General features: G+C 38.1%; 1 protein-coding gene across 1 annotated transcript; it reads left to right on the forward strand.

Moving 5' to 3' along the window:
- The first annotated feature begins 12,493 nt into the window (after positions 1 to 12,493).
- Positions 12,494 to 13,429, forward strand: LOC116908936 (keratin-associated protein 9-1-like). Its single transcript, XM_032912394.1, has one exon. The coding sequence runs from the start codon at positions 12,520 to 12,522 to the stop codon at positions 13,081 to 13,083; it is 564 nt and encodes a 187-aa protein (XP_032768285.1). The 5' UTR covers positions 12,494 to 12,519; the 3' UTR covers positions 13,084 to 13,429.
- The last annotated feature ends 263 nt before the right edge of the window (positions 13,430 to 13,692 follow it).

Below are 13,692 nucleotides of genomic sequence, written 5' to 3' on the forward strand. Positions count from 1 at the left end.
GCTCTCACCAGGGGACCTGACAAATGTAGTCTTTCTTAAGAGATGAAATGCTTTGAGGAAGGATGGAGTCCGTCACCTTCACTCTCCTCATCTCCACAGAATGTGGATCTTGTCCTGTCATTATGGCTGCCTGCTGTGAAGGTCTGGCATCAATTTCAGGTCTGAGCCACATTCTTTACATCTCTCACCAAATAACTTACAAAAACACTCTTGCCCTAAGAAGAACTTTATTTTACCCATTATCTTCTCATTTTCTGTATTTTCTTCTGAGCTACTCCAGATTTTTGTGTACTATCTTCTTCCTTCTGCTCACTTATGAGCTGTGTATGTAGAAGCGAGCAACTTTAATAAACTCTGTTCAATCATTTGTTTTATTTTATCTGTCATTATTTTTTATATGTCACTTAATGAAGAATCTATATAAGCAATAGACTTTTAAATGTTCAATGTGGTGCTCTCATACCATTGACACTAAGCACAATGTTGAACATCAGATCCATGGAAGGTCTTTATCTGACATAACTAATGCTTAATAACCATTAATAACTATCTTTCTGGTTCCTTTAACCTCACTCCCATAAACCAATGGTCTGTTCTCTCCTTTTCTGTCTTTGGCTATTATAAACATCGCTGGTGTGGGATCACATAGCAATGGCCTCCAGTCATACTTTCTCTATCCTTTTACTTCTCAATGGGCATCTCAGTGTCGGCATATTATTCATGGGATTGGCATAAACTTGCAAGTGTCAATATCCCTTTAAAGGTGTGATTTCAATCATATCATTTCCTAGGAAATGGGTGCATATAAGATGAACATATTGACGGAAACAAACCGAAATCCGAAAAACAAATTATCAACCAAGTGCTCTCGTTTGTAAACCCAGGATTTTATACAGAAACTTCAAATCTGATGGATTGTCTGTGAGAGAGAGGGCAATTAGTGGATCACGGAGGAGCAAATGTCATCAGAGTACATGAGTGTATGGTATCCTACAGAGTCCCTCACTACAGTCAATAAATGGGCACAAGTAAAAATAAAAATTGAAAAGGTTTTGATTTCAATTAACGTAAAAAATATACTGAGACACAGCAACTGAGTCATAAAGAACTGTTATTTCTAGTTTTTTGAGGAGTCGTCGTTGTATTCTTCAAATCTATGATTCTACTTCATATTCCCACTGCTGTGTACGTTTCTAGGGCTAAAGGGATGGAAATGTTTAAGAGCAAATGTTGCTCTTAAGAAGGATATAGGTTTAGTTCTCAATGTCCACGTACCAGCTTACAACCACTCATAACTAGTTTCAAGACATCTAACGCTGTATTCTGACCTACATGGGAGTGAAGTACGCATGCTGGCAAACATGGGGAGCATTCTGTGTGAGTGTAAATCATCCCTTAATGAAATATAATCAAACAGATGAAGGAAATTAATAAAATTGATCAAGACCTGAAAATGAAAATAGAAGCAACTAAAAAAACAAACAAACAAACAAACAAAAAGAAAGAAAGAAACAGAAACTGAAGGAATCCTAGAAATGGAAAGTCTAGGTAACTGAACAGGAACTACAGAAAAAAGTATCACCAACAGAAATCAAGAGATGGACAAAAGAATCTTAGGCATAGAAGATATTGAGAATTTGGTCAAAGAAAATGTTACATCTAAAATGTTCTTGGCCCAAAACATTCACTACAACTTGGACACTATAAAAAGACCAAACCTAAGAATAATAGGAATAGAAGAAGATTCCCAGCTCAAAGGCCCAGAAAATATTTTCCACAAAATCATAGAAAATTTTCTGCCCTAAATAAGGGAATTTTTATAAACATACAAAAAGCTTACAGAACACCAAATAGATTGCACCAGAAAAGAAAACCTCCTCACCATATAATAATCAAAATACTAAATGTATAAAACAAAAAAAATATTAAGAGTTGCAAAGTAACAGGCCAAGTATCATATGAAGATAGATGCATTAAAATTATACCTGACTTCTCAACAGAGACTTTAAAAGCCAGAGGGGCCTGGGCAGATGTCTTGCAAACTCTAAGAGATCACAGATGTTAGTCCAGGCTAAAAGTAGCCCAGCAAAATTTTCAATCACAATAAATGGAGAAAAAAGATATTCCATAACAAAACCAAATATAGATACATTTATCCATAAATCCAGTCCTACCGAAGATAGTAGAAGAAAAACTCCAATCCATGGAGGTTAACCACACTCAGGAAAACACAGGATATAAATAAATTCCCACCACCAAGACAAAAACAAACTCTCTCTCTCTCTCTCTCTCTCTCTCTCTCTCTCTCTCTCTCTCTCTCTCTCTCTCTCTGTCAAACAAACACACCTATACACAGACTACCTCCAACAACATCAGAATTACATGACTTAAGAATCATTGGTCATTAATATCTCTCAACATCAATGGTCTCAATTCTACAATAAAAAGACACAGGGTAACAGAATAGATGAAAAATCATGTTCCATCATCCTGCTGCATACAAGAAACATACTTAAATATCAAAGATAGACATTGCCTCAGAGTAAAGGGCTGGAAAATAATTTCCAAGAAAATGGACACAAAATGATGCATCCATTCTATTTTAATATTTAAGATCATAGACTTTCAACCAAAATTAATCAAAAGAGAAGGCACTTCATACTCACCAAAGAAAAAGTCCACCAAGATCAATCCTATATATCTATGCCCCAAATGCAAGGGCAAGCATAATTGCAAAAGAAAGTTACTAAAGCTTAAATCATACATTGATCCACATACATTGATAGAGAGAGACCTCAACACTCAACTCTCAACAGTGGACAGGTCAACTAGACAAAAACTAAACAGAGAAATGGATATAACAGACATTATGACTCATGTAGACCCAATAGATTTCTATATAACATTTCACCCAAATACAGAAGAATATAGCTTCTTCTCAGCTCCTCACAGAACCTTCTCCAAAATTGTTCATGTACTTGGCCGTGGAGCAAGTCTCAACAAATACAAGAAAATGGAAATAACCATACTTTATCAGGTCACCATGGATGAAAGCTGGACTTCAAAAACAACAGAAACAAAGGAAAAGCCTATATACTCATGGAAAATGAACAACTCTCTACTCAGTGACTACTCAGTCTAGGAAGAAATAAATAAAGAAAAACCTCTCTAGAATTTAAGGAAAACGAATGCACAATATACCCAAGTAGTGTTAATAGTAAAGTTCATAAAAGAAAAAAAGTTACTGAGATCTCATACTAGTCACTTAGCAGCACACCTGAAAACCTAGAGGGAAAAAAGAAGCAAACACAGCCAAGAGAATATACAGGAGACAATAGTCAAACTCAGAGCTAAAATCAAAACAATAGAAAGAAAGCGAACAATTAAAAAAAATCAGTAAAATAAAGAGTCGGTTCTTTGTGAAAGATCAACAAAATAGACAAACATTTAGACAAACTAACTAAAAGGCATTGAAAGAATATCCAAATTTACAAAATCAGAAATGAAAAGAGGGACATAACAGACACAGAGGAAATCCAAAGAACCATTAGGTCTTACTTTAAAATCCTGTACTCCACAGCATTGGAAAATCTCAAAGAAATGGAGAATTTTCTTCATAGATTCTACTAATGAAGTAAAATCAAGATCAGACTCACAATCTAAATAGATCTATAAGCCCAGAGCCAGATGATTTTAGTGAAGAATTCTTTCAAAGAAGAAATCAGACTTTCAAAGGAGAGCTAATACAAATTCTCCTCAAGTTATTTTTGAGAGTAGAAACAGAAAGAACATTGTTAAATTCATTTTATGTGACCACAATCATGCTGATGTCTAAACCACAGACTCAACAAAGAAAGACAATTTTAAGCCAATTTCCCTCACGAATCTTAATTGAAAAATACTCAATAAAATGCTCATGAGTCAAATTCAAAAGCACACCAAAGAGATCATTAACCATGATCAAGTAGACTTTCATCCAAGAGATGCAGGAATGTTTCAACATAAGAAAATGTATCAGTATAATCCACCATATAAACAAATAATTTTTTAAAAAACCACATAATAATCTCATTAGATGCTGAAAAGGCTTTTGATAAAATTCAACACCCTTTCATGATAAAAGTCTTAAAGAGATCAGGAATAAAAGACACAGATCTAAACATACTAAAAAATATATACACCAAGCAGATAGCCAGCATCAAATTAAATGGAGAGAAACTTAAAGTAATTCCACTAAAATTGGGGGCAGCATAAGTCTTTCTACTTTTTCCATAGCTATTCAATATGATACTTGATGTTTTAGCTAGAACAATAAGAAAACTAGACGAGATCAAGAAGATACGAATTGAAAGGTAATAAGTCAAAGAATCAATATTTGCAGATAATTTAATAGTATGTATAAGTGATCCCAAAAATTCTACCAGGGAACTCTTACAGCTGATAAACACCTTAAGCAAAGTATCTAGATACACAATTCGCTCAAAAAATTCAGTAGCCCTCCTATATATAAACAATAAATGGGCTGAGAAAGAAATTCTGAAAACAGCACCCTTCACAATAGCCACAAATAATATAAAATATTTTGGGATAACTCTAACCAAGAAAGTGAAAGACATGTATGACAAGAACTTCAAATCTTTGAAGAAAGAAATTGAAAAAAATCAAAAAATGGAAACATCTCCAATGCTCATAAATGTGTGGAATTAACCTAGTAAAAATGGCCATTTTACCAAAAACAATCTACAGATTCAAGGCAACTCACATCAAAATTCCAACATGATTCTTTGCAAACCTTTAAAGAACAACATTCAACTTCATATGGAAAAAGAAAAAACCCACCATAGCTAAAAGGATCATGTATAATAAAGGAACTTCTGGAGGTATTACCATATCTGATATCAAGCTGTACAACAGAGAAATAAGTAAAAACCTCATGGTACTGGCATCATAACAAACAGGTTGATCAATGGAATTGAATCAAAACCAAGAAGTAAATCCACACACAGCAATGGACACTTGATTTTTTTATTTAAAAAAAAGCCAAAATTATACAATGGAAAACTAGAAAGCATCTTCAACAGATGATGCTGAAGGTCTTTATGTAAAATGTTGCAAATATTTTGTCAATCTTCATAAAACTTAAGTGTAAGTGGATCAAAAACCTCAACATAAAACAAGATACACTTCACCTCATAGAAGGGAAAATGGGGAATAGCCTTGAATACATTGGTACAGGCAACAACAGAGCACCAACAGCTTAGGCACTAAGATAAAAAATTAATAAATGGGACCTCATGAAACTGAAAAGCTCCTGAAAGGCAGACATCACCAAAAGGACAAAGCAGCAGCCTGCAGGATGGGAAAGGATCTTCACCCACATCTTGCAGAGAACTGATACAAAATACATATAAAGAATACAAGAAACTAGATGTCAAGAAATCAAACAACTCAACTTAAAATTGGGGTACAGATCTAAACAGAGAATTATTACTGGAGGAATCTCTAATGGCCAGGAAGCACCTAAAGAAATGTTCAGCATCCTTAGTCATCAGGGAAATGCAAATCAAAATGACTCTGAGAGTCTACCTTAGACCTATCAGAATGGCTAAGATCAAAAACTCAAGCTACAGCTTATGCTGATGAGGATGTGGAGCAAGGGGAACCCTCCTCCATTATTGATGGGTGTGCAAACTTGTACAGCCACTTTGGAAATCAATTTGGTGGTTTCTCAGAAAATTAGGAATAGAGCATGTCATTGGTGTTCTGTTCAGGAAAATTTCCCCTGTACCCATGTATTCAAGGCTCTTCCCCACTTTCTCTTCTGTTAGTTTTGGCATATCTGGTTTTATGTGGAGGTCTTTGATCCACTTGGACTTGAGCTTTGTACAAGGAGATAAGAATGGGTCATTTTGCATTCTTCTACATGCTGACCTCCAGTTGAACCAGCACCATTTGTTGAAAATGCTGTCTTTTTTCCACTGGATGGTGTTAGCATCTTTGCCAAAGATCAAGTGACCATAGGTGTGTGGGCTAATTTCTGGGCCTTCAATTCTACTCCATTGATCTACCTGCCTGTCTCTGTACCAATACCATGCAGCTTTTATTACAATTGCTCTGTAATATAGCTTGAGGTCAGGGGTGGTGATTCCCCCAGAAGTTCTTTTATTGTTGAGAATAGTTTTCACTATCCTGGGTTTTTGTTATTCCAAATGAATTTGCAAATTGTTCTTTCTAACTCTATGAAGAATTGAGTTGGAATTTTGATGGGGATTGCATTGAATCTGTAGATTGTTTTATGCAAGATGGCTATTTTTACTATATTAATCCTGCCAATCCATGAACATGGGAGATCAGTCCATCTTCTGAGATCTTTGATTTCTTTCTTCAGAGACTTGAAGTTCTTGTCATACAGATCTTTCACTTACTTGGTTAGAGTCACACCAAGGTATTTTACATTATTTGTGACTATTGTGAAGGGTGTCGTTTCCCTGATTTCGTTCTCCTGTTTATCACTGATTTGTTTGAGTTAATTTTTTATCCAGCCACTTTGCTGAAGTTGTTTACCAGCTGTGGGAGTTCTCTGGTGGAATTTTTGGGGCCATTTAAGTATACTATTATATCATCTGAAAATAGTGATATTTTGACTTCTTCCTTTCCAATTTGTGTCTCTTTGACCTCTTTTTGTTGTCCAGTTGCTCTGGCTAGGACTTCAAGTACTATATTGAATAGGTAGGGAGAGAGTGGGCAGCCTTGGTTAGTCCCTGATTTTAGTAGTATTGCTTCAAGTTTCTCTCCTTTTAGTTGGAAGTTGGCTATTGATTTGCTGTATATTGCTTTTACTATATTTAGGCATGGGCCTTGAATTCCTGATCTTTCCAAGACGTGTTGAATTTTGTCAAATGCTTTCTCAGCATCTAATAAGGTGATCATGTGTTTTTTTTCTTTGAGTTTATTTATATAGTGAATTACATTGATGGATTTCCATATATTGAACCATCCCTGCATCCCTGGGATGAAGCCTACTTGATCATGATGGATGATCATTTTGATATATTCTTGAATTCGGTTTGTGAGAATTTTATTGAGTATTTTTGCATGGATATTCACAAGGGAAATTGGTCTCCTGAGAGGCTCTGCCAGAATCTGACGAACACAGAGGTGGATGCTCACAGCCAACCATTGAGAATGGCCTCCAATGGAGGAGTAAGAGAAAGGACTGATGGAGCTCAAGGGGCTTGCAACCCCATAGGAAGAACAACAATATCGACAACCAATCAGACTCCCATAGCTCCCAGGGACTCAACCACTACCAGAAGAGTACACATGGAGCAACCCATGGCTTCAGCCACATATGTACCAGAGAATGGTCTTGTTGGGCATTAGTGGGAGGAGAGACCCTTGGTCCTGTGAAGGCCCAAAGCCCCAGTGTAGGGGAATGCCAGGGCTGGGAGGTGGGAGGCAGGGGGTGGGTGGGTTGGGGAGTACCTTCATAGAAGCAGGACGGGAGTGGGGCTGGAATAGGGCATTTCCAAAGGGGAAACCAGGAAAAGGGATAACATTTGAAATGTAAATTAAAAAATCCACAAAAAGAAAAAACAATCAGAAAGAAAGAAAGAAAGAAAGAAAGAAAGAAAGAAAGAAGGAAGGAAGGAAAGAAAGAAAGAAAAAGAAAATTAGGAATAGATCTACTTCAAGACCCAGCTATACAACTCCTAGGCATATACCCAAAGGATGATCCACCACACCATAAACATACTTGCTCAATTATGTTCATAACATCTTTATTCATAATAGCCAGAAACTGGAAATAATTTAACTGCCCCTTATCAGAAGAATGAATGAAGAAAATGTGATGCATTTACACAATAAAGTACTACTCAGCTGTTAACAACAATGACATTATGAATTTTGCAGGTAAATGGATGGAACTAGGAAAGATCATCGCTAAGTGAAGTAACCAAGACTCAGAGAAGCAAAACTGTGTGAACTTATTTATAAGTGAATATTAGCCAAAAAGTAAAGGATAGCCATGTTAAAATGCACAGACCCAAATAAACTAAGTAACAAGGAGGGCTCAGGGGGATGAAGAGGTTGGGGGGATTACCTGAAACTCATTGAGAAGTGGAAATAGAGTAGACATCTTAGGTTGATGTCGATAGAGGACTAGATCGGGTTGTGGGGATGGGAACGGGAGGGATCAGGTAGGGAGAAGGAAGGCGAGAGTACTGAGAGGGCCCATTGGAATCCTGGGGGTGGATTTATAAGGGTAACCCTAGCTAAGATTCCTAGCAATAGGGTATATGGAACCTGAACCAGTCATGTCCTATAACCAGGCAAGTCTTCCAATGGAGGGACTGGAACACAAAACCAGCCACTTGAGTTCAAGAACCTCATGGTCTCTTCTGGCTTTACTTGTCCCCTGTACACACACAGTGAATTCAAACTCATACAGGTGCGAACACAGAGACAGACATACATAATAGCCAAATTAATTTTTAAAACTCTTGAAACTGATGAAGAACTATAACAGAGTGGAAAGATACAAGTAAACAATCAACACACCAGAGACTGAGTTCAAGGCCAGCCTTGACAATTATCCGTAGAGTTGGCATGAACATGGAGATCCTTGTATTTCCCAAAAATTCTTATTTCTGCTATTTTATAAAATTTCTTGAAATGCAGATTCGGGGTCACATGTACCTTTTCCTTTTGATTGCATCCATAATCATTTACCTGCTGTAGCATTCCACATTGCTGCCAACATAAAATGTATTCACCTCCTTGTTAACACCTTTATTCTTACTTTACTGATATTAGGAATAAAATTTCAATGTTGTAATCATCCTAGCATCAAGCAATATATCAATAGTGAGCGACATCTCACATAATCAAAGTCAAAGGTGCGATGTTCCTGATGACTTGGAAGACGCAGTAGACTTGTCTCTTCTCTGTCTCCTGCTCAGGTAGGTATCATCAACAAGTACAGGTATGGCTCACCAATGCTAAACATGCACGATGGACTACCCACACATGCTTTGAGTGATACATACTTATTTTTCAAAGTCCTCAATTAAAGTGTTGTACGCTCTACTAATCTTGAAGTCATTCGTTCTTTCAAGTTGTCCTTGCACAATTAGGCTTTACTCCTACCGACATTGCTGCTGAGCTCAACTTTCCAAGGATAATCTAACCTATTGATTTTCTATCTTCAGGCACCTCAGACTATAGCCTCAATGCTGATGTTTCTGATGTATAATAGGAAAGTAGTGCTATTGGGTAAGAATGCTCATGACCCAGAGAAATGACGCCTTTAGACAGAGTTCTCTTTCAGACCTATCACCTGCCTAACCAGCACCACAGACAGCCTGGGACCATGCAAAACAGGTTCATGTTTTATGCTGCCCTGGCTCGCCACCAGGTTCACTACCATCTTATCGGAATACATTCTCCTAGTGCAATACCCCCGGCAGTGTCGTCTTGACCTAGAATGTTTCTAACTCAGAAAAAGTTCATGGCATTTGAAGGTAGAAGACATAGGATGCCCACCCGAGAGACTGGCATGAACCTCTCTCATGAAAAGTTAAAAGAAAAAGTATTCCATTGGTTACAACAAGTCTCTCCCTTTCCCCTTACCCTAAAATAATCCTCATCCTTTGAATGAGAAGTTGATTTTCCCATCACTTCTCTCTCCTCCTAACCTCTACCAAAAACTAAACCTTTCTAGCACAAATACATGAGAGGAGAGTCTCTACAGAGCCAAGATACAGACGAGATGTCAATCATTCGTTCTATTACTATGGATACCACAGCAGCATGTTCATCTTGCAAAGAACTCTTAAATCTAAGTACAGGTAAAGAGCAACATTGGAGAAGATCACAACAACCCTTCCAAACAGCAGACGTGTGAGCATATGAACAGACAATGATCTGAGCAGGAATGTTGTCAACTAGCTACCCAACAGACAGTTAATATCCATGTGTGTGTGTATGTGTGTGTGTATGTGTGTGTGTGTGTGTGTGTGTGTGTGTGTATGGATGTATATATGTATTCACATAGATATTTGTGTATCCATGTATATGTATAATATAATACATATATATTTATATATACACACATATATATATAGATAAATAAACTCCATATAAATTGTTTGTAAATAAGTATATTGCATTATACACACACTCATATAAATAAATATATATATATGTGCATACATATATATTGTATTATACATACATCTATACACATATGTGTATATATTCACATGTATGTGTGTATATACAAATATATAAATGTATAAATAAATAAATATATATAAGAACTTAAAAGTTTACATTTAAAAGGTAATGCAATAACTAAATAGTCATATTTTTGAAGACTTTTAAAACCAAAAAAATTACAAAATGATTAAAAGAACACATTAAAATTATTAAACACCATTAGCCATGAGAAAATACAAATCAAAAGTTCTTTGAAATTCTACCACATTCTTGTCAAGAACAGCTGTCATCAAGAAAACAAACAACAGCAAGTGCTGGTGAGGATATGGGGTGGGAGGGGGGAACCTTTACACACAGTTAATGGGAATGTAAATAGTACAATTGTATGGAAATTAGCTTGTAGGATCTTTAAAAAACTAAAATTAGAACCACCATATGAGCCATCTAAACTACAATGCAGTACATAAAATACAGAAGCAGCTGTGTGTCTGTTGGTAGATGAATAGATGAACGAATGCATAAATAAAACGCAGTCACATAAGGAAGGATAAAATGATGTCACTAGTCAGGAAAATGGGTTAAATGTGGAGATCATCTTAAGTAAGTCAGACTCAAAAAAAAAAAAACAACAAATTTCATGTTTCCTCCTCGAAGGAGGGGAGGACACACAAAAGAACAATAAAACTATTTGGGAAGAGAAAATGATTCCAAAGGCAGCCACAAGGGCCGTAAGAGAGGGTAGTGACTTTCCATATGTCATAAGAAACAAAAATGAAGGTTATAAATTGAAACTAATGCAGTGCAATAAAAAAAGAAAATATTCAAGAAGAAATCTATTGAAAAAGGAGCTAGGCTCCTGCAAAGGAAAATTCAAACATTTCTTGAGAGGCAAGTTTCCAGGTACCCAGTTCTGTACAATTGGCGGTAGCTTTTAAAATAGAAACACTTGTAGCAGCATGGTTATAAATAGTCCCAAATTGTAAAAACAACCTGTTTTCTTTTTTAAAAAAATCTTCAGCCAATGAGCTGTGTCAAATTCATCCAGCGGAAGTGTACACAGGAATCAGAGAGCCCACACTTGGGGTCACGATGGTGAAGATTGTCACAATCATCCCATGACCAAAGACAGACTAATTCTGATTTGCAAAGAGGTTAAAAGTGGTGCCCAGATTGCAAGACAGACCCCGGGTGGCAGAAGGAAACAGCTTTTGGGGATGGGTGACAGGATTTGTAGGAACTGGGTTAATTTCCATTTCTTTGACACTGATAATGGCTGTGCTTGCTCTTATTCTTTCAAATGAAAAAATAATAATTTACATTTTTAGCATGAGTAGTAGAAAAAAAGACGGGGGGGGGGGGCGGGGGGGGCGCACATCTCACTCCTCACTGGTGAAATGGGTAATAAATTAGTACATGAATTTTTTTCATTGAGTAGAAAGAAAAGAAATAGAAACTGAAGGAGAAAGGCTAGAGAAAGAGATGGGGATAGAGGTAGATAGGGAAGATAATGGAAAAGACCTAAGATCCCAGAGGCTGCAGTCAGCCGTTGTGCACGGGCGTTACCTGCTCACCATGATTTGTCTGGATCGGAGACTAAAAGTGCATCTTGCTCAGGAGCTTCCCAGGTGAGAGTCGGGACTGAGGCTCACCCACACATCCTCCCATGTCTGTTTACTCCTAAATGCTGGGTGTTTCTTTCTGTGTTTCTTTTCATGCCCTCCAGTCCTGCTGACTCCACTATGAAACAGGATACTCCAAAAACCCTATCTCGCAGCACTTTTATTTTGCCTCAGATACACAGGTACAAAAAGTTACATAGAGATTGACAACTAGGACAATTTGGAATTGGACTTTGTGGGCAAACAGACAGGGAAATAGGTGGTGAGTGCATGATTGTGAAGACAGCACATTCATCCCCAGAAACATTTATACATCGAAGTAGGAATAGCGGGAGAAAGTGGCAAGAATAATCTTGACCTTCAATACGATCTGGAACTAATGAAGGCCCAGCCGGCCGTCAGAGTTAAAACAAAGCTGATGGGATGAACCCCTGATTTCTTGGGAAAACTTCAAGCGTGTTATCACCAGATAAGTAATGGATGCTTTCAAATGATTCAGAGCATTGGGTGAGAAATTCTTCCTTGATGAACACAAATTAAATATGGAAAATTATAAACAAGTCCTTCTGATTGGTCCAAACCTTGAGGCCTGTTGTATAAAAGGTCCCTGACTAGAAGAACTTACTACATTGCAGAAGCCTCACCTGGGAACAGACTATCACCCTCCACTCCTGACAACATGACCCACACCTGTCAGCCAAGCTGCTGCAAGACCACCTGCTGCAGGACCAGCAGCTCTGAATCCAGCTCTGAATCCAGCTGCCCTGTGCTCATCTGCTGCCAGCCTTGCTGCTCCCCGAGTTGGTGCAGCATTCCCTGCTGCTGCAAGTCTGTCTGCTGCCACAGCACCAAAACTGTCAACAGCTCTTCCCAGCTGTGCTGCCCACCAGCCTGCTGTGACACTGCCTGCTGTGACAGCAAATGTTGCAAACCAACCTGTGTGAGCATCTGCTGTAGCACACCCTGCTGCCAGCCCAGCTGCTGCGTACCCACCTGCTGCGTACCCACCTGCTGCGTGCCCACCTGCTGCCAGCCCAGCTGCTGCCAGCTCTGCTGCCTACCAACTTGCTGTGAAACCAGCTGCTGCAGGACCACCTCGATTAAACCCACCTGTGTGGTCCTTGGCTGCAGCACACCCTGCTGCCAGCCCTGCTGTGTGTGCCCACCTGAGGATGATGACCAGTTCCCAAAGGAGCCGCCAGCAGGAGCTGCCACACCATGTGGGCACAAAGCCACCTCTTAAGCTTTGCCTGGCCAACTTCACGTTATCACCAGGAGACCTGACACATGTAGTCTTTCTTAAGAGATGAAATACTTTGAGGAAGGATGGAGTCCCTCTTCCTCACCCTCTCATCTCTATCGATTGTTTTCCTGAATGGCTGGTGTGAAGATTTGGCATCAACTTAAGTTCTGAGCCAGAATCTTTACATCTCTCACCAAAGAATGTCCCAAAAAGTATCTTTATTTAACCTGTATTTTCTTCTGAGTTACCCCAATTTTTGTGTACTCTTTTTCTTCTTTCTGCTCACTTCTGATTTATATCACTAGAAACAAGCAATTTTAATAAACTCTCTGCTGTCATTCATTCCACATTGTCTGTCATTATAGTTTGATAAATCACTTGCTGTAAAATCTACTTAATCGATGCTTAAATACTCAACAAGGCACCCGTGTATCAGTGACACACAGCATGGTATTGAACATCAGATCCATGGAAGGTTTTTATCTGGCATAAACGAAATCTAATACCAACTGAATTATATCTTCCTAGTTCCTCCAGCCTCAGTTCCCATAAACCAATGGTCTGTTCTCTCCTTTTCTGCCTGGCTTTTATACACATCATTTAAGTGGA

This window comes from Rattus rattus, chromosome 9, assembly GCF_011064425.1.
Source record: "Rattus rattus isolate New Zealand chromosome 9, Rrattus_CSIRO_v1, whole genome shotgun sequence".
In the NCBI taxonomy this organism is placed as follows: Eukaryota; Metazoa; Chordata; class Mammalia; order Rodentia; family Muridae; genus Rattus; species Rattus rattus.

Coding starts and splice junctions, on each gene's coding strand:
- LOC116908936 (XM_032912394.1), top strand. CDS start 12,520: ATGACCCACACCTGTCAGCCAAGCTGCTGCAAGACCACCTGCTGCAGG.